Source organism: Vombatus ursinus, unplaced genomic scaffold (assembly GCF_900497805.2).
Source record: "Vombatus ursinus unplaced genomic scaffold, bare-nosed wombat genome assembly UNPS02014179.1, whole genome shotgun sequence".
NCBI classification, from domain to species: Eukaryota; Metazoa; Chordata; class Mammalia; order Diprotodontia; family Vombatidae; genus Vombatus; species Vombatus ursinus.
The window spans coordinates 2,083,941-2,105,688 of NW_020953957.1; the positions used below are offsets into that span (position 1 = coordinate 2,083,941).

Here is a 21,748-nt window from a genome sequence, read left to right on the forward strand (position 1 = left end):
AAAACAACTTTCAGAGCTAAGCCCATGTTTACCACTACTTCTTTAAAAAGTTCAAGAATTCGCAGACTCAAAGTTAGAGCAGAAAGGGTGTGCCATTGAGGCTATCTAGACCAACCTCCTCATTTTACAGGTGAGGAAAATCAAGGCCAGAGAAGTGGGGAGGGGGTAAAGAAAAGGGAACAAGAATTTATTAAATGCCTACTATGTGCCAGGCACTATGCTAAGTGCTTTACAATTATCATTTAATTTAATCCTTATAATAATCCCATAAGGTAAATGCTATTATCCCCATTTTTACAGTTGAGGAAGAGGCAGAGAACACTTAAGTGATTTGCCCAGACTCAAAAAGCAAGTAAACATCTGAGGCTTTGAACTCCAGTAACTCAAGTTTTCTTGCCTCAAGGACCAGCCCCACCAAGGTCACACAACCAGCTTTGTCCTGTGACCACAAACATATCTCTCTCTCAATATTAAAAAAAAAAACTAATTTAAAGGTGAAGATTACACACCCACACCCACCCACTCACCCTTAGCCTTTTCTGACTGACAAAGAAGAAATAGAACCTTTAAAAGATAAGGGAAAAATAGCTGTCTTCCAACAGGAATCAATGGAAGCTCTATGGACAGCTCTTAACTATTCTCACTTAGGGCTAGGCTGATTTCTTTAAGTTCTTTTTAATTTTAATTTAATTTTTATTATTTTTATTAATTTAATTTCTTTAAATTCAGTGAAGGTGTGAATATTAAGGGCAGGGACTAGATTCAGATGGCCTGAATATTCTTCTCAAGTCAGATCCAAAACAGACATTCACTTCCCATCTTGAGAGCAAAAACAGAAGAAATTATAAAGGAAAGACTCAAACAGCTTTAGAACAAAACCGTTGTATTTCTACTAGTAGGTACAGAGGATTTTGTAATATGGATGGATATTATGAATGGCAAATAATACAAATATACTTTATTTTGGAAAAAAGTTTACATAAGTAATGGGACACTTTGGAAACACTCTTGCTTAACCACGTTACTGAACAAAAATAATGCCACTTTAAGCACAAACATCCTCCTCTTCAACATGTATTTGGAGATAGGAAGACAGCATTTGGTTTAAAAAAAAAAATGACCTCATGTTAAGGCCTCGTCACCTAAGTGTAAACAATGTAGAATGAATTCACCATACATAGTTCTGATTACTAGCTACAGCAAATCCGTGGTGTCTCTGTTTTGAGAGCTATGGAACACATACCTTCACTCACCCTCCTGGAAGGGTTGCTGTATCACAGTCTAAGTTGAGCTCTTGGCAGGCAGGACTGAAGAAGAATGTCAAACAAGTTTTACAAACCATTTAGAGCGAATTGCCAGTGTTCCCTTGAAGTACATTAAGAAACAGGTAACAATAGAATGACACTGCTTAGAAGTTATTCTTCTCACTTTGGTGCAATTTTTTTTTTGTTTTTATTTATGATTTATGCACTTGACTAATTCATACACTTACAGTACAAACTCTAGTAACCTGCCAGAAAGCATTAAAGCACAATATTCCTTAGGCATCTGCATTTTTCAAGTTTTAATATTTATTCTTCTACATCCAGACTGTGTCAGCAGTTCTTGAATATAAAAAAATATATAAATGCGGTAGCTATATTCTAAAAATGCAGATGCCTATAACAACCATATTACTAGAAAGAAGGGAATTTTTGGAAAAGGAAGAAAGGAAACAAGTTTCACTTGGAGGGAATGTGGTTCAAGTCTTTGGATTAAAAAATAAACAACAACACAAAACCCCCAGATTTTCCCCAGAGAAGCTGGTTATTATGGGAATTTCCAGAAACCCCCCCCCTTTTTTTTTTCCACCAAAGGGACCTTAAAAACCCCATTCCAAATATTTAAAAATCTACAGCTATCAAGATGCCATTAAGTGGCAATCAGCAGTCAAAAGAGGAAGGATGTCTGTAGATATATCTTGCAGCACAGCATCTTTAGCTATTGGTTGATCAGTAAAAACCACTGGTATACCAGAAGTGCTATTAAGGATAAGGGTGGGAGAGTATTGAAAACATTACCTGCCTGTTTGTGAGAGGGCTTTCATGGCTAGGAAATTTTCTAACCAGTACATAAATTCCAGGACATATCTCTTTCTCTTTCTTTTTTCAATGTTAAAAATAACTGAATTTAAAAAAAATCCTACAAGTAGATACAGTCACAATAGGAAGTTACATGGCAAGGACACACACACACACAAAAAAAACCATCAAGACAATGCTATTGGTTCAATAGTATTCCAAGAGGCTAGAAAACCTGTTAACTTTGAAAGCCCTAAGAAAATACCGCACTTGTTTATAAACCACCTACTTATAAGACCATACTTTGAATCTTTTTTTCCCTTTCCTTTCTTCTTCTTCTTCTTTTTTTTTTTGCATGTTACAAATGAAGAATTTCACATCCAGCCTTAAGCATTTTGCATTTCTTTGCCAATCTTGTAGCTGAGTATCTTGTTCCAGTCGATTTTGGTGCGGGTGACTGGAAGCTGCCGGCGCAAGGCCTTGAATGTGGTGTCTGACATTGTCTGATAATTCTCACTAATCGCGGTCTGCAATAGACAATTGATTTGTAGATAAATGTCAGTAGCTCTGAGTAATAAAGGAAGTGCTTGAGTAGCCTCCAAATGACAGGACTTTTGATTTTTCTTGAATGTTTCTACTAATCACTAAAGTGGCTCAAGGAAACTCTCCAGTGTGGAAGCAACTTAACTCCACTTAATTGTATTTTTAAAATGAAACCAAGGGGAAATGCAAACCTAAGAATTTCAGAGGGACAGGATCCTTAAGTCTTGGACTAGTACTATTTATGATACATATTAATATTAAAGAAAACAGATGCCTGATAAAAGGTGTTAACATGGCAGATTCAATGTCTCTAGATAAATTACCAAAAAAAATCATCTTACCTGATACTCATTTTCAGCATGTTCTATGATTTTTATAAATTCCTTGGCAGTTTGTACATCATCCTAATAAGAAGTGAGAAAAAGCATGAATAAGATTATCAAGTATAAGTAATACATAAAAAGTTTACTGAATAAAGGAATTTAATCTCCAATGGAAGAGATCATGAACACACCTTTGTAAATACCCTTGGTGCAAGAAGCTGTGACGGAGGCACCACACCAATTACATAAAAATTAACCGTTAATTCCCAGAATTGCTATTTATGATTGGTGACAACTAGTCATATTTTGCTTAAAGATTCAATTTTCTGAAAATGGAATGGATTTTTCTTATCTTTTCATCTTCCTGCTGCCACTGAGTAGAAAAGGATAAAAGTAAAAAGCTAAGAATTGGGTCACTGGGGTATTATGGATCTTGTGGTCTTGAGACCATAATAATAGTCTTCCCTTAAGGAGGCTGGAGCTTATACAATCTATTCATGGAAAAATATGGCAATATTTTTTAAGGTTAGTGCAGCTGTGTACCCAAAAATAATATCTTTCCACCAGTTAGGTTGCTTTTCTCCCTGCACCTGTGTAGCCCCCAAATCTCATATGCCCTGAAAGCTACCATACAAAGTGGCCAGTTCCAAGTGACCACCAAAGTCAGGGTAGAAATATCACGCTCTCAGAACAGCACCTCGGAGTACACTTGTCTAGCTGAATGGACCTGTGTCTCTGTCTTCCCCAATGGCAGTTTTTACAAAAGACTCTATATGAGTGTGTGTCTGAACTGTATATTAACTCTCCTTTTCCCTCTTCCTCACTACTTGTCAATTAAGTTTTCTACTGAACTAGCTCCCATTGTTTTAAATAGTGTTCTCAGCATCCAAATTCATTAATGGGTTGTTTTTCCCGATGTCTCTGGTTGGTCCATGGGTCTTCTTTTAAACTTACACGTAAACTAGTACCTGGGCAAGACTTAATCTGTTGGTACTCACATCTATGCTAGGGGAGCAATCAGTTGGGGAATAGAAGACTTGTCACAAAACAGGGGAGCTACTTTGCACAGCGACACAAGATCTCATTGGCCCTTTTTCCATTATGTACCTTTGTTCCAGACCTAACACTTGTACAAAACTCCTCTGGCTCCCCAACTCTCTCAGTGGAGCTCTGTGGGGTGCAGTTAGTGCTTTGCACATAACAGGTACTGAAGGTTTTTTTAATTGAATAGAAGAGCAGCTTACTATACTAGCTACCATATATTTCCCAATGAAAGGCATTACTGTTTTCTAGCAAGCAATTCTACTATCTCACTGGTCAACATGTTCTGAATTTCCTATTTATTATGATCATCTCACAGAAAGAAGGAACATTACATTCTCTAAAGCCATCCCTACAGCTCTAGGTCAAAGATTAAACTGGCAAGTGGTGTAACTGGTTTTACGGTTGTCCCAGGAAAACTCATACTGCTCAACTCATAGCAACCAAAGTTAAAACCTTGAAAGCAGAATTTGTGTTTCTATTTTTTTTTTTGGCTTTTTGGTGAGGCAATTGGGGTTAAGTGACTTGCTAGGGTCATGCAGCTAGTAAGTGTTAAGTGTCCAAGGCCAGATTGGAACTCAGGTCCTTCTGACTCCAAGGCCGGACCTCTACCCACTGCACTACCCAGCTGCCCCTACTTCAGAATGAAGTAGATCTTGAATGAAGCTGATCTTGAAAGTAAAAAAGTAGAAATTGGAATCCTTCAGGGACAACCGAAATATGATGAGACTTGAGGCATTCCATACTTACAGTAACGGTTACTGAATCCTGTACATCTTTGTGACTAACCAACTGAACATTGCCATCTTCATAGTAATGGACCTGAATGAGGGAGTGATTGAATAAATTGAATAACAAGCAGTTCATATGGGAACATCACCTAAATATCATCATCTCTGAGTAGGTTATTCACAATATTGTTGTGAATGGAAACTCTTCAAACTTCAAAAGATCTCTGATTCCATTATTGTGGGTACTTCCTTTATCAAGGCAGATTGTATCACTTTAGCAGATTAGCAGTCTTTATGATTTGCTGTGGCTAACATCTGGATATTTACTTCTGGGTTCATATTCTGAAATCTTTCTAAGACAGTAACACCTGCTAGACTTTGTATGTGCTCCACAGGTACAGATTATGAAGACCCGTAATTAGAAATGAAAGAAGGACTTTTGTGGAGGTAACTCTTATTAAAAGTGTATTAGGGAGTATTAGGGAAGCATAAACATTAACTGACATTACAAATACTATTTTTTAAAAAAGACACAATGCTGGAATAACATTCAAAGAAAGATATGTGCATGTAGTCTTTTCTCTGATCCTTAATTGTAGCAATTGCTGCTCAATTTTTTTTTCTTGAGAATGAGTCTCCTTATGTTACCCAGGCTGAATGTGCCCACTAATGGACCTGATCCTACTACTAATCAGCATGGGCACTTTGACTGGATTAGTCTAACCCTCTTAAGACATCCTAGCAGCCCCCACACTCTAAGGACTCATGATACTGGTACTGGATTTAGCGTGAACACCCAATTCACCATCCTCAGCCTCTTTGGTGGTAGGGATTACAGGCCTGATAGTCACTGTGTAATCTAACCCATGTTTTATCTGTAGGCTTGAGCAGAAACTACACTAACTGATGTTGAATCCTTCTTGACACGGACCCTTATTAGGATAGATGAAAAAAATCCATCATAAGATTGCTTTCAAAAGCCTCAGGGAAGCTTTCTCAATGGCTACTCTTTTTTTAAATTCTATTTACCTTGCCTTAGATGAAGTCATATCTTGCTAGTCTCTCAAGACCCTTTGCTATTTATACTCTAATTAAATGGCTATCCTTGCCATTTTCATCAAGTTTTCTACTTTTACCTACTTGGTTCTATCCTACTTACTAAACTCTAAGTTCCTCAATATCTGAGAACATGTCTTTCTTTTCTTTGCATTCCTCACAGCATCTGGTCCATAATAGATACTCAGTAAATATTTACTTAACGAGCTCAAAATCTCCCAGTTTTGAGTTTTAGCTCAAAATTAAGACCTGTTTATATTTATAGTTTCTTTTCCAACTATGGGTTGGATCTTAGCTTTCTTTTTGCTTATTTATCCTAGAAATACTTGGTATTTCTTAAAGCCATAATCCATTCTCTCAATACTAAAAGTTCCAGAATCTTTACCTCTGCCCCTCTCCCTCCCCTTCCCCAGGCGGAATCAGAAAGAGAAAAACTGGAATCATATACTGTGTTCCTTGAGGGGGAATATACCTGTATTACTGTTCTTTTCTCATCTGATCCCAACGCTGCTCTGGGAAAGAGATCTAAAATCCTGGCTGCCCAGCTACCAACTGCAGAAAACTAGTCTTCACATCAACCCGTTCTAACTCAGAACATGACACAAACTTGCCCTTTTCATTCTAAAAAGCCCATATCCATTTTCTTATTACAAAATCCAATTTTTGGAATAACCTTTAAAAGCACATTTAAATAGAATGTAATCAAGTTTTGAAGCAAAGCTATGAAGAGGCTTCATTTCCTGGGGTCATTATCATTTGGTCAGTTGACCTCACCTGAATCTTTAGCACTCCAACCACCTGAGCTGTAGGTGGTGTAATGGTAAACTTCCATTCTGACCTCCAACGACCATTCCTATGCCAGACCAAAATGAAATTAGAGAATAAGTGAACAGGGAAAAAAAAAACCCAACAAACAAACAAAGACTGAATTTTGAATGGAAAGGGTAGGAAACTATTCTGACAGTGATGACTAGAGATGACATGCCAACCAAACATTGGATTTAAGAAGATTCAGCCATAAATATCAAGTTGCCTTACCACTTCTCCATGGGAAGCACTACTTAAAAAACCCCAGTGACTTTTGTCAATAATCCACTCTTGCTCTAATTCAACTGAGAGAAATGAGTAACAGTAGTGATTACCAGTAATGATTCACATTTCCATAGTATTTTAACAGTTCTATGAGGAAGGCAGTGTAGGCCTTACACCTTGTTTATCAGTCAATAGGGAAACTGAAGCTTGGAGAGAGAAAGCTGTTTTGCCTAAATTCACGTAGCTAACTAAGGGACAGCCAAGACACAACAAAAACTGGGTAGATTTTCTGATTTCAAATCCAGTGCTCTTTGTCCCCACATCTCATAGTTTACCCCTATCGACATTAAGCAGCAAGCCAGATAGATATAGGGCAGAAGACTAGGGTGACCAGGTAAGGCAGTGAAAACAGAGGACAGCCTCTACATTCTTACCAGAAGTTTTTAGGCTGAAATTGGTGGCTCTCAATACAGGCAATAATAGTCTTCTGCCCATCTATAATTTTAGCATAAACCTATTTGTGAAAGAAATAAAAAAAAAATCAGACTTAAGAGGCAATATAAAGTTCTACTAGGGCTTGCCCATATGACTACTTTGGATGGATAAAACTTAAATGACAATATACCACTAAGGCCTAAAGCATGACAAAAAGATTAGAGTTATAAAATAGGGTGTCACTAGGTCCCTTCTTTAGGTCCTAAAAATTTACTGCAGAACTCTTAGCCTACTGGGATCACTTACTTTTATGTGATTTCCTCACAATGAATATACAAGGTAGGTGATGCAAAATATTTTTACTCCTATTTTACAGATGAAGAATCTGAGATTCAAGGGCCATTATTAGTAAGTAATGATACTGAGATTCAAACCCAGGTCTCTTGAGTTAATGTCCAGGCTCGCTTTCTCTATGATAGCTATTATTTTTAAGTCATTCTTATCATCACCATATGTTTTGGAGGGAAATACACACATGACTTCTTTTCTGAATGAAATCTTTTTATCTTATCAGAGAATCATACATAGAGCCAATGGCTCTTCCTGAAAACCTTATTTTGACATTTTCTCCATGTCCAACTCAAGTATTTTCTAACATACTGGTGAGGGCCTGTTAATAGTGATGCCAAAATAACACAAATCTGATATGGATTTAAAAATTAATGTAGAGACATGTGGTGATGCTATATAATTTATACCATTCATTTCAAAAGTGACTCAGGTAGCAAACACAGGACTCCTAAATAAGAAGTAATTGATATCTAGTAGGCCATGGTTCCAATGCATCAAGTAAGTGTATACATAGAAAAGTATTTTATTTAACAGTGAAATAAACAGATACTTAACAGTACAGAAGCCGTTGGAATAATGATCTTTCACATAGGCCCTTAATGCGCTGTCACAGGATTCCCTCCATGACTTCAGAGTTCCATCTATGTCCTCAGGTTGGGGGTCACTTGCTTCTTTCCGTAAGTGATCAAACTTAAAGGAAACTTTATTTCTTGGATCTAAAAATCTGCCACTACCCAGGTCACCATGTTCTGTAATTAAGACCTTTCAAATACAACAAAATTTACATATGTAAATATACTGAAAATAATATTTTGCTCAACATATTTCTGAAAATTCTCAAGGGTGCAAGCTAAATATTTATCCTGTTATTTGCCATTTATTCAAGACTCATTTTTATTTTTATATAAGGAGATATATAGATGACTAAAAAGTAGGCAGTGCTGCAGGAATCAATATCTCTTGTCTTATTTTGCTTCCTTGTTAGAGATGACCCTTCTCACCACTATGGACGCTTCTAGTGGATAACTTGTACATATTATCACCATTAAAACTAATTTTCTATGAGTAATATTGTGTTGTGGAACAAAATTTAAATTTTGTCTCATTTAGGCTTTACCTAGCATCTCACTTTCAAACATCTCCTTTTGCTTTTATTGAGATCTCTTCTAGTCAGGAACAGATATTTACCTGATCATCATACCCTTCTATCTTCACTGGAGTGAACTGATCCATATTATACTGGGCGAATGCACTGTTAAAAAATGTAAACAAGTAAACTCAGTAAGACTAATGGCACACCAAAAACTACGCAAATAAAATAAAGGAAAACTTACTTTTGAAAAATACTGTAATAATGACAGCATTATACAATGCTTTTGCTGCCTGGGCCACAGATTCTTAGCCTTGTCTTTAACAATAATGTAAAAATATCAGTGACTGAACAATTTAGCTCTCAGTTATTTTAACTCATTTAATCAACCAATAAGCATTTATTAAGCACCTCTGATGTGCCAGGCATTGTGCTAAGTGCTGGTGATAAAGACAAAAAAAAAATTAGTCTGATCACAAAAAGCTCACATTCTAATGGGGGAGACAAGACATATGGAAAGTTTCAGCGGTAAGTCAGATGGAAAAATTCCATGATCTTTAGGACAAAGTAGCAAAGCAGATGGTAATGTTCCATCTTTAATGTTATTTTACTGATAAAAGTCATATCAGTTTCTGATGGTGAACCATTTGACAGTGCCAAGGACTTTGGTAGAAAGAACTTTCTTGTCATGCCCATCAATGCGGTAATGGCTGAACATGTTGTGGTATATGAATGTAATGGAATACTATTGTGCTATAAGAAATGACGAAGAGGTGGACTTCAGAAAAACCTGGAAAGGCTTATATGAACTGATGCTGAGTGAAGTGAGCAGAACCAGAACACTGTACACAGTAACAGGCATACTGTGCAATGACTAATGTTCACAGACTTGGCCCTTCTCAGCAATGCAAGGATCTAAAACAACTCCAAAAGACTCATGATGGAAAATACTGTCCACATCCAAAGAAAGAACTATGGAGTTTGAATGCAGATTGAAGTATACTATTTGCTCTCTCTTTTTTTGGTGTGTGGTTTTTTTTTTGCTTCTCCTTTGTCGTGGTTCTTCCCATTGGTTCTAATTCAGGGAGAGAGGGGGGAGAAAATTTAAAACTCAAAAGCTTATGGAAGTGAATGTTGAAAACGAAAAATAAATAAATTAAAAAAAAACAAAAACAACTTTCTTTCCTGAGTCTTCAGCAGCTGTGGCTATTGCACTTTGGCTGTGAGGGCTAGATTGGACCTAGTGATGGGAAGTTGGGAGTACTGCCAAATAAGGCTCTTGAGCTTACCTGCTCATGGTGGCAGTTGATCAGCATTTAGCATTGTTGGTAGTGAGAAAGGTGAGCCTTTCTCCCAACAACTTCTCCTCTCACTGATAGATGTGTAGCCTAGGCTAGAAGCAGGACCAGGTCATCTGGAGCATACTGCTATTGTTAGGGTTCTTGAATTCGGGGTTTTGGACTATCTTCATTAGGGTATGAGGGGAGGTAGTGGTTGTGGTCTGATGTGCCTGGCTTTCTATCTATCCCTTAAGGATGCCCCCATGGCTTTAGCTAGGTTGGCTGCCTAACTCATAGGTGACAGTTGGTTAGAAGTTGGTGGGGATGGCTAACCCTTTCTCTATAGGAGTCGTTTCCCTGGATGATGGCTATGGGGGCTGGGCTGGAAAGAGGACTGATACATTACTATTCCCAAGGCTCTTGGATTAAGGATTCTGGGCTGTCTCTATCCAGAACTCAAGAAAGGTGGTGGAAGAGGGGTGAAGGGAAGAAGTAACTTCACTTTCCTGGCACAAGGCTGCCTCTTGTTTCTCTTGGACTGGCAAGCTCCTTTAGGCTAGCTTGCCTGCCCCATAGTTGGTAGCTGTTGGGGATAGCTCAACCCTTCTCTATAGGAAACTGTGCCCTAAATTCCCTTCCTTCTCCCCGTTCCACTCTAATCTTCAATCTCTCTCTACTGACTCCTTTCCTGATACCTACCAGGTCTCCATCATCCTTAAAAACCTTCCCTTTGACCATAAATCCTCTCCAACCCCCAACCCAAATACTCTATCTCTCCCCTCTTTCATTGGGTAAACACCTAGAAAAAGCCTTCTACTCTCACTACTTCCACTTTTTCTATCACTTCTAAATCCCTTGCAATCTCGCCTCTGATCACATCACTCAACTGAAACTGTCCTTTCCAAAATCACCAATGATTAGTAACTTAACAATCTTTACCCTACCTGACTTCTCTTGCAGCATCTGGTCCTGCTGACCACTTTCCTCTTGGATATATTTTTCCTGGGTTTTTGTGACACTGATTCCTCTTGGTTATTCTATCTGAACAACTCTCTCAATCTCCTTTGCTCATTCATCATCCATATCACACCCTATAACTATGGGTATATCCCAGTGTTCTATCTTCAATACCTTTTTCTTCTGTCTCTATGCTGTTTTTTGTGAGTTAATGATCATTTCTATGTAGATGACTTCCAAATCTATAGAGCTGGCCCTAGACACTTCTCTAGAACTTCAGTTCCATATCTTTAGGCATCTATAAGATATTTTAAACTGGATATACCATAAGCACCTCAAATTCCACATGTCCAAAATAGGACGAAACGTCTCTTTTTATATTGGACACCACCATCCTTCCAGTGATCCAAGTTCACAACCTCAGTCACCCACCATTTCTCACTCCATGCCTCTAATCAGTTGTCAAGTCTTATGTTTATCTAACATTTCTCACATCTACCTCCTTTTCTTTTACATGGTCACCAGTCTAATTCAGTTCCTCATCACCTCTGGTCTGGACTACTGAAACTGTCTTCAAACCTATCTTTTTAAAATCCATTCCCTACGCAGATCCCAAAGGGATTTTCTTCCCCTCCCCCTTTTTGTATTTCTTTAGTATTTTATTTTCCCCCAGTTACATGTAAAAACAATTTTTAACATTCCAAAGTGGTTTTTTTTGGGGTGGGGGGGGTTTAGGCAACTGGGTTAAGTGACTTGCCCAGGGTCACACAGCTAGTGAGTGTTATGTATCTGAGGCCGGACTTGAACTCAGGTCCTCCTGAATCCAGGGCTAGTTGTACTGCACCACCTACTTGCCCCCAAAGTGGTTTTCTTAAAGCTCAGGTCTGACCATGTCACTATTCTAATCAAGCTCCAGTGGCTCTCTATTACACACCGAGGGTTGAATAGAAACTCCTTTAGCATTTAAATACCTTTTAAACCTGGCTCCAACCCACTTTTCCAGCCTTATAATATGTTACTCCCTCTTCCACATACTATTCAGTCCAAACCGCACTTCATCTTCCATCTCTCTGCCTCTGCAAGGTGGTCCTCCATGTCTGCAACTTGCTTCTTTGTTACTTCTTACAAAGTAACTTCTACCAAAGTTATTTTGTTTCCTTCACAACTTGAGCCACCTTCTACAGGAAGCATTTTCTGATCTCCCAGATGTGTTTTGCCCCTTCAAATTACCTTGGATTTATCACAAAATAAATATTGACTTGGTATTTGCAAGCACTTGTCTTATGGAAGGTGCTTAAAAACTATGTGCCAGGTAATCTGCTAAATGATGAGGCTACACTCTGAATCTTTGTTCAGTCTTCACTTTTAGGAACGGTTAGACAAAGTGGCACGACTTTCTCCTTTAGGTGAGATTTGATTTTGAAGCTAACCAGGTGACTATTACACATGGGCTCAAAGGTCCAGATGATAGTCACAGCTTCATTAGCATCTAGAATGGGCTCTGCCTTTCTCCTGAGGCCCTATTCTCACTTCCACCCTCCAAATAAAGAAAGATAGAGTTTCTGCTCTGGGTGAGGTAAGAAGTTTGATTACCTTTGACTGGACTAATTGTTTATTTGGCATTTAAAACCCCAAATTATTGGCTCTCTCATTTGGATCCTTCTCTTCCCACCCAGGGAAAGAACAGGGAGCTCGTCCCCAGATCTGCCACAAATAGGTAGTCCTCATCTCATTTCCTAGTCAATTCTCAGGGAACTTGAGAGGGTGCTCATGCTGCCAATCTTCAGTTTTATTATACAACATGTAACGTTTACTACTTTTTATATATTTTGTTTGCATACTTTTAAACAATTAAAAATAGATTTTGTTTAGTGCTGCCTCCCCTGCCCCCCCAAAATGCTCTAAGTCACAAGATTTCCTTTTTCTTCACATCTCACTAGCAAAACTCATATTCTTACACTTACCACTGCTGAGACATCTGATTATTTGATCAAAGTAGTTCACAGTTGAGCTATTAGGCTCAATCCTTCTATAGTGTATTTACATTTTAAAACAAAAGTTTAGGAATACCAGTAAATCTCTATCTGGTGGCTAGAATAAGAAGATGCTCTACTCTAGAATCTCAAGTGCAGAACAAGGAGTGGGCAGATCCTTAAATCTGATCTTGAGTGAAGAGTAGAGACAGGACTGGTCCTATGTAAAAATCATAAAATAGCCAAACTTTATTTTGGCACTACTAATTCTATCTATATTCCTTCTTACCTCCTCTCATTCACACAGTGAGGTATAAAATAATGACACTAGCTTATCTAATAAAGACAAAATAATAAATATGAAATTTCTTATTATTCTCTTTTCTATCCTCATCACCTGGTAACTTCTCCCTTGGAAGTCTGTAAAAAGAACCTCTTGTTTTATTTATTTATTTATTTATTTATTTTTTACCTTCAATCTCTCCATTTTCCAAAGTAATTTTAATGTATAGGTCTGATAACATCACTCATCTCCTCAAAAGCCTTCAGGGTCTTCCCATTTTTACAAAATAAAACACAAACTTATTAGCCTAGTTTTCAAGATCTTCCACAAACTGATTCCAACCTATATCCTTCCAGTTTTTTTCTACAAACTGGATACTGATTGTTTTCCATCTGTTTCTCCCTCCATGAATTTGCACACATTTTCCTATGAAATGTATCCCCCCCATGACTACTGAAGTATTTCTCTTTATTTTTAAGGTATAGTTTAAGAAGTATTCCCTCAAGAAGATATAATCTTTCTTTCCTCTAATCTCTTCCCCCACTTTGAATTTTCCAATGCACTTAATCAAATTCTAATTTACATTATGGTCATGCAGATTATACGGCCATAACTTCTGAGCCAGCAGAGCCCTCAGAAATCATTTAGTTTAACCTTTATTTTTACAGATGAAAAAACTGAGGTCTGGAGATGTTAAATGTTCTATCAGGATGCAGAGGTAGGTAAGTAAGTTGCAGATGTGGGGTCTGAGCTCAGGTCCCGACTCCAAATCTGGGACTTTTTTTTTACTTGTTTTCGCTGCTAAACTATAAGGACTTGATGACAAAGACTTTGTAGTTCTAAATCTCTTTAAATCCAATATCTAAAAGTCTCTTGTTCACTTTTTTTGGGGGGAGTGGGGGGAGGAGAGAGAAGGTTTCAGATCTGTGATTTCCACATTTCAGGGAACTCCCAGTGTGGTAACTACTTACCTCAGCCAACAGAGATCAGCAACTCTCTAATGCCTAGTTTTAGAGAAGCTATTGCAGCGTTAAGAGGTTAAATGGATCACTCCCACTAGCATCATGTATAGTCAGACATAGGGCCTGATCCTTACCTTCCAGATTCCTTGGCTGTGCCATGCTACCTTGGTCTTACACAGAACAGACACTTAATAAATGCTTGCTGTATGAAACCACAGAAGATCAGCTAAATATGTAAGTAATGAACAGACAAATGGTAAAGAGTTATCAAGACAGAATCAAGTTTGATCTGGTACTGAAGTACGGAGCGAGTGGCATGGCAGGATTTGAGGAAATGTTAAATTTTATCTGGGGGGGAGAGGATAGCTCTATGCAAGTCTTGGAGTGGAAGCACAGGCAGAGAAGTGAGTGATAATAAGCGAATAGGGGAAAGTGCCACAATAATTAACCAGAATAAATTATAATTGCCAAACAAACACATTTTAAAAGGTATCCTTTTGAGGCCCAAAAGAAAAGCATTCTGTCTGTTTGCTTAGTTGAGGATTAACGGAATTAAATCTATCTTGGCCTCTGGCAGTCTAGTAACCATTGTAAATGGATGTAACAAAACCAGATCAACGGATACAAGTGACACTTTTGCTCTGGGCTCTCTGTTTACTGGCAATCACTAGTCCTTTGTCAGAATTCACCTGCATGTATCTATGTTTTTATTCTCCACTCCTACTCCCAGGCACTGTAGAAATCTCTATTCCTAAGGCCTGTCAGAAGAAAGCAAGGCAATAAATGAATTTTTCCAAGAAGATATGTAAGCTTCATCTTTTCTTTAAAAAACTATTTCTCCTCCGCAAAAATCAACAAAAATCCCAAACCTTGTAAATAAGCAGGCAAAATTAAACAAAAAAAGGTTGTTCCACATATAGTCTTTTGTTATTTACCAAATGATAAAAGATGTAAAAACCATACCCAGCATCTTCTAGGCTAGCTATGTCTCACTTCCAACTCCCCTTTAGTATGGTTTCTCACCTCAGTGTATCTCAAGGTTTCTAAATGAGTAATTTCCTTTTACTAAGCCTAGACAGTAAACAGGTGCAGGCTGTAGTGCAAAGGAAAAAAAAAAGTACATAAGAAGCCCAAAACACGTCTGCCTCCAAGAATACTTCATGATAAATACTCAAAGGAAAAAAAAAAAGTGAAGAGGGATTGAATGCCAATATTGTTTAAAGCTGCAGGAATGGAGACTGATTAAAAGTGCTACCTAACCAAAAAAAAAAAAAAAAACTACCTAAATTATGTTCAAATACTATCATCTAATACAATTTAAACACATTTAAATATGTGTCTCAACAGGGTGCACTCTAGAAGCACAGCCAATAGTTTGATTCCACAGTTGAGTCACACGCAACCCTGATTAATGCACATATTTCCACACTTCAACCTCAAAAAAATGGACTGAGTCTTACAGCTGAAGCTTGTCACTTCTATCTCTCCTCCCCTAAAATCACCTAGACAACGAAAAACAAATAACCACTCAAATGTTAGTGCTGGGCCCGGTGCAGTGGCCATCAGTGTAGTTACACTATCCCTCTTTCATTATTTGGCTACCCTAATGTAGTTCTTGTTCCTCATGCCCACGCTAACACAAGATCCTACAGATATTGTTCTGTTAGGAACCAAACAGTTGCTGACAGCCCATACTAACTAGCCAGAGGATATTACTAAGAGAGGGAAGCACTGATTTCCCACTTATTTAAAAGGATACCTTTAAAAATGCTTTTGTTTTGTTTTGTTTTGGTTGCAGGGTGGGGAGGGTTAGTGACTGAAGCTTATTCTGGCACTTCCCCCTTTTCAATGTTATCACCCATTTCTCTGCCTTTTCCTTTGTTGGCTTTTTATGCAGCCCAGACCCACAATGAATCCTGAAGCCAATAGGTCTCTAAAGTATTGCAAGAGGGGGCAGCTAGGTGGTGCAGTGAATAGAGCTCCACTTGAGCCTTGGAGTCAGGAGGACCTGAGTTCAAATCTAGCCTCAGACACATAACACTTACTAGCTGTGTGACCCTGGGCAAGTCACTTAATCCCACTGCCTCATCAAAAAAAAAAAATTTAAAAATTTAAAAAATTAAAGTATTGCAAGAGCTATGGGTTTAGGGAAGGTCCTTGGCTTTTAGCAGAACCACTGACCAAGACTTATACTCTTTCTCACATTATTAGCGTTGCCCTTCTGGGAAATTATCTAAAATCACTTTATAAAACCATATACGAAAGATGAATTCTGTCTTTCTCATTATCTGTGCCTCCTCATTTATGCAATGTTGTTTCTTATGCATTTTACTGATATCAATCCCTCTGGCATCTTTCGGAAAACAGGAGGTACCATATGAACCACCAAGACCCCTGACTTCTCTCCGTTGTGAAGTGCACATGATACACTCTCCCATGTATTAGGACAGAAGTAGCCTGGTAGAAATTCTGTGCCCAAGTTATCCACAATCCAGTTGTAGCATGGCCCTGTAGCAACCATATAGATAGTGCCCTGCCAAACCACATTGCTATATATCATTTGGAATATGCACTGCTACTACCAACGGCCCCTTGTAAACCTTCAGGAAGTCTTCTGAGCCTATCAAACTCTGGCACAGGAAACTCTTTCCCATATACAGCCGACAGGGTGGCCCATGACTGCTGATTACCTGACCTTTCTTTCTACTCCCTGAGTCTTCAACAGTGTCTCCTGCTTCAGCATCTGAACTGGTATCACCATAAACTCATATTACACTGCCAATGCACCAGTACCAGGCAATGATGCCAGTGAAGGCAAATACCCAATCAGAACATGGGTAGACAAATAGCTATTGCACTTAGACTTGAGATCCTGTAACAAGCTGTATCAAAGCCTGAACTGCAGCTGACTGGTACCAACCACGTCAACCATCACCTCCAAAACACAGCTGGCCTTATCTCAGCAATCTCCATGTTTCACTGGCCAAGAGGCTCTGTAAGACAGCTAATCTGACCAGCTGCTGGGCTGGTTTCCATCCTACTAGAGAAAACAGCATGGGAAATTAGTCTTTCTCCCCTGGCAGGATCCATACAAGTTTGATACACCAAAGAAGGGAAGGGCTTTTCCTACCACCTAGACACTGATCACACATACCATCCCTGATCAACACCATACACCCTAGTTGTTACGTCTAGATGGCCCCTAAGTATGATGAAAGCAGTTGTTGCTGTGGGCCATAGGATCCCAACTGCCCAACAGATGACTATTTCGGGTGCTGGAACTGAGACATCCATCATCATCTGGCAAACCAGACATATTTACTTCCTCCTGTCAGCATCTGGTAGAGGTATACTAAGGACCCAGAAAAGGAGATTATCTGGCATTGGGTCCACACAAATATTCCCCAGCTTTTCCTCTTTAACATCACCTGCCACACTGTGGCCACGCTGGCACCTGTTGGCTTCTTTCCAAAAGAACACCACCCTACCCCAACCTGTGTCAGGTGTGGACTCCTGGCCATCACTGTCAGTCTTATCCTAGGTCAGGGGTGGGGAGCTTGCGACTCAAGGCCACATGTGGCTTTCCAGGTCCTCAAGTGCAGCCTTTTGACTGAATCCAAACTTCACAGAACAAATCCCCTTAATAAAAGGATTTGTTCTGTAAAACCTGGACTCAGTCAAAAGGCCACATCTGAGGACCTAGAAGGCCACATGTGGCCTCAAGGCTGCTGGTTCCCCATCCCTGTCATAGGAGGTTTGATCACAGGAGCCACTGGTTATTATTAGTAACCTCTAGGACTCTGTTGAGACCCCATGGAAAGCCCAACTGTCCAAGGCAAAGAACTAGTGCCACAAATGATCAAGGTCTGCTGCCCTGCATCTATTGGCTGAGGACCAATGAGTCAAGTGGACTATGGTCCTTAAGAACTGCATGGCCTTGAACTACCTCCTGGCAGATCAAGGTGGAAACTGTAAAATGGTAAACTTCTCTTGCTGTACGTGGGTCAGTCAGACCCACTAAATACTAGCCACAGCCAATGATATGGAGCTCTGGGCAGAGCAAGTGCTAGGGAAAGGTCACAGTTACAGAAAAAACTAAAATCCTAAGTTTCTCTGGGGTCATCAGCCAACTGTCCCTGGGAAAACGGGGGAGCAAAATGTGTATTCTCCTTGGGATCCTGGTTGCCATAGTTGTGGTCCTAGGTGATAATCGGCGTGCTATGGAAATCGCTTCAGGGCAAAACAGTGACCAAGTGACTGCCCTATGATCCACCTTCAATACCAAAAAGTAAATTAGGGAAAAGTACAGGAACAACACATGGTTGAGGCACACTACCTTCCAGGCCTTAGGCCTGTTCTGTCTTGAGGGCTTTAAGTAAGGTTGTTTTAGGTCGATAAGAATGTTCCTTTGGAATGTGGCAAACTCCCCCTTTCAAACTCCCCCCAATCCAAGGACATTGAGTGGCACCAGGGCCAGGAGATAGACTGTGATATAAAATTATTAGAAGGCCCTGACTCCTGACCCTATTAAACTACATGTCCCTGATGTCTACCTGTAGGGCTTTCTGAAACAGCAATCTTTGCATACCAAGCTATTCTCAGCAAGATCTGCACATATACTGTGATACCAAGTTATTAGAAACCTTGAACCTCTTGGCTTTTGAGGGATTACGTGTCCCTGGCACCAACCTGTATCCTCTCTTCAGTTCCTGTACATCTACCCTATGTTGCATAAAATATTCTTGGCATGTTTGTACCTACTTCCTGAGAGGGGCTCGACTATTCTTAGACCTACTGGTAAGCACCCTCTTGCAGGTGGCTCAGCTACCTAAAGCCAGAATGGGTATAAGACCTACGGGATCATCCCCTAGAAAGATGGATGGCTCAGTATCACACAACTGTACCCCTGTCCCTGTGAATATGATGTAATTTTGGCTATTTCTGTCTTTGTCACTTAATTCCTTGAGGCTGCCCACTGCTCTAGACTTCAGCCCTAAGTCTCCTACGTCCTCCCCTGATCCCACTCTGCTAATAAACTGCTCGATAAAGCATCAATCTAATGAGTTTTCATTTCATGGGAATCCTGACCCCCTCTGGACTTTTCCCAAAACAAACTCTTCAGGCTCCAAGAGACTCAAGCAATAGGAATGACTGACAAGAGGGAGCCTGGGCAATCCTAACAGTCAAACATTATCCTTATAGCAAGTCTTTGAGGTAGGTGCTATTATTAGCCCCATTTTGGAGATGAAGAAATGAGGAAATGTCTGAGATGGGATTTAAACCCAGGTCTTCCTGACTTCGAGACCAGCCCCGCCTAAGCAGAACACCCAACATACAGGGGTTAGCTGGGCTCTAAGTAGAGGTAATTCAGGGGTCTAAAGCCTCTAAAAGAAAAAAAAAAGTCTAAATATAAAGTGTTATAGCCACGATTTGGGGCCAACTTGTTCACAGTGACGTAACTAACCTGTCCCTTCCTGCTGGGGAGATGGAACAAACTGGGGCTATGGCTCCTGCGGGCACAGCCTCCTGCCCACTATTGCTGTTGATCAGTTTTGTCAGACTCTTTGTGAACTCATTTGGGGTTTTCCTGGCAGAGTTACTAAGTGGGGTTTGTCATTTCCTTTTTCAGTTCATTTGACCCGCCCAGGATCACACAGCCAGTAAGTGTCTGAGGGCCTCATTTGAACTCAGGTCTTCCTGACTCTAGGTCTGGTGTACTAACCACGGTGCCACCTAGCTGTCCTCTCTTGCCCAAAGTAGGTCTTTAACAAAATTTTGTCAAATTAAAGTTGATAATACAGTCCTAGGGTCAAAGCCATACTGACTTGCTGCCTACTCTGAAGTTTGGTGCTCTGACACCTAGAACTAAGTTTAAGAAGGAGGAGAGGAAAAGGCTTAGAGTAGCTACCATAGCTCCCTGAAGCTTCCTCCACCACTTCCTACTACTGTGTGTAACCCAGAAGGCTGTCTAGGGAAATGCAAATCTAAAGGCAAATAGAAATTTGGTCCTATATACAGGCCATTGTATTGAGAGAAAAATGTAGTTTTTGAAAACTTGGAAAAAGCAAACCAGCATGGGTTCACTAAAAATAAGTCATACCAAATTATATAAAAAGGGCAAAACTCCCTAACTCTTTCCACAAGGGCCATCAGGGTAGATTTCATTGAGGAAGTAGCAGCTAAGTTGAATGCTGAAGGAAAAAAAGGATTTTGAAAGGCATAGATGAAGAGGGAGTACATTTTAGATACAAACTGTTTGAATGCATGAAATATGCTCCACTGAGGAGTAAGACCTCCATTTTCTCTGTGACTTTGATACTGGAGTGATACCTGATAACATTTCCCTGTAAAGTTCCCTCAGAGGCCTACCTGAAAAATTTAGTTTAGAATTCAGATCTTAATAAGAACTATTGCAACCACTCAAGAGTTGGGATTTCAGATTTTTATTGGAGCAGGTTGCCAGCCACTGAGGAGTTTTAATGTTATTCTGTTTGGTAAATGTACTTTAGATCTATAATGTGAGTGTGTAATCCTTTGGGTCACATGAAGTTGGGAAGGAAATAAGAAGCTTAATGGAAGGGGGTTGGAGACATTTTGATATGAAACAAGTTACAGATTGACAAACATCTATTAAGCAGCCACAATGGGGTGGACAGAGTGCTAGGAGCTGGGGATACAGAAGTGGAAAACAAAATGGTCCTTACCCTCAAGGAGTTTATATGCTAATATCTGTACTTCCAGCCCTGGCTAGGGTAAGCATTAAAAGGAAACCCTGAAGTGGGAGAATATAGGAAAGGCAGGCTATGTCTTTCTGAGAAAGAGGGAAAGGAAACAGGAGCAGCTTGAGCTCAGAGCACCACCTGGTGACTTTTGGAGAGACCACACTTTAAGCAGCCCATGGGCTGTCTACCATTCCACTCTTAGCACTCCTGCTACACTCCCCTTACACAGGGAGATGGCATGTTATTTCATGGAAGAGCAAGAAGGTCAGCTTGGTTGGAATATAGAGTGTTTGAAGAGAAGTAATATGAAATAGCCTGTTAAAGCAAACCAAAACCAGACTACAGTGTCTCAAGTAGGGGCAATAAGGAGTCACTGAGGGCTTTTACATACTAGAATGACATCATCAGACCTGTTCCTTAGGAAAAGTATTTTGGCACCTCTGTGAAAGATGGGTTGGAGAAGGGAGTGACTAAAGGCATGGAGACAAATTAGGAACTTATTTTAGTTCAGTCAGGAGGTGAGAAAGGTATAGGGTACATGGATGAGATGGGGATGATGGCAGAGATGGTACAGAGACAGAATTAACAGGATTTGGTGATGGAATGGATGTGAAGCAGCAAAAAGAGTTTTTCTGAGTTTATCAAATGGGTAAAAGACACAAAGCTGTAAATGATAGTAATGGATTACTGAATCAAGATTTTAAAAGCTCTCTAACAAGCTGGAACAAAATAAAATTTAATAGGGAAAAATGTAAAATTTTTACTTTGGTCCTAAGTTACTTTGTACAAGATCAATTATAACAGCAGATATTTCAGAAAAACCTCAGGAGCTGAGAAGCAGCTGTGGCACTAGAGATAGAGAGCTGGGCTTAGAGTCATCAAGAAATAGGTTTCAGACCTGCCTCTGAA

The 21,748-nt window shown here is 39.5% G+C and overlaps 1 protein-coding gene across 1 annotated transcript in view; it reads right to left on the bottom strand.

The window, feature by feature from the left end:
• Positions 1-866: 866 nt before the first annotated feature.
• Positions 867-21,748, bottom strand: part of CAPZA1 (capping actin protein of muscle Z-line subunit alpha 1) — a 42,594-nt gene continuing 21,712 nt past the window's right edge. Inside the window, exons 4-10 of the mRNA XM_027860394.1 lie at positions 8,761-8,824; positions 8,128-8,334; positions 7,221-7,300; positions 6,529-6,607; positions 4,718-4,789; positions 2,945-3,007; positions 867-2,587 (exon numbers count right to left, since the gene is read on the bottom strand). Of these exons, the coding sequence (XP_027716195.1) occupies positions 2,447-2,587; positions 2,945-3,007; positions 4,718-4,789; positions 6,529-6,607; positions 7,221-7,300; positions 8,128-8,334; positions 8,761-8,824 (706 nt within the window). The 3' untranslated portion in view covers positions 867-2,446. The remainder of the gene's footprint in view (positions 2,588-2,944; positions 3,008-4,717; positions 4,790-6,528; positions 6,608-7,220; positions 7,301-8,127; positions 8,335-8,760; positions 8,825-21,748) is intronic.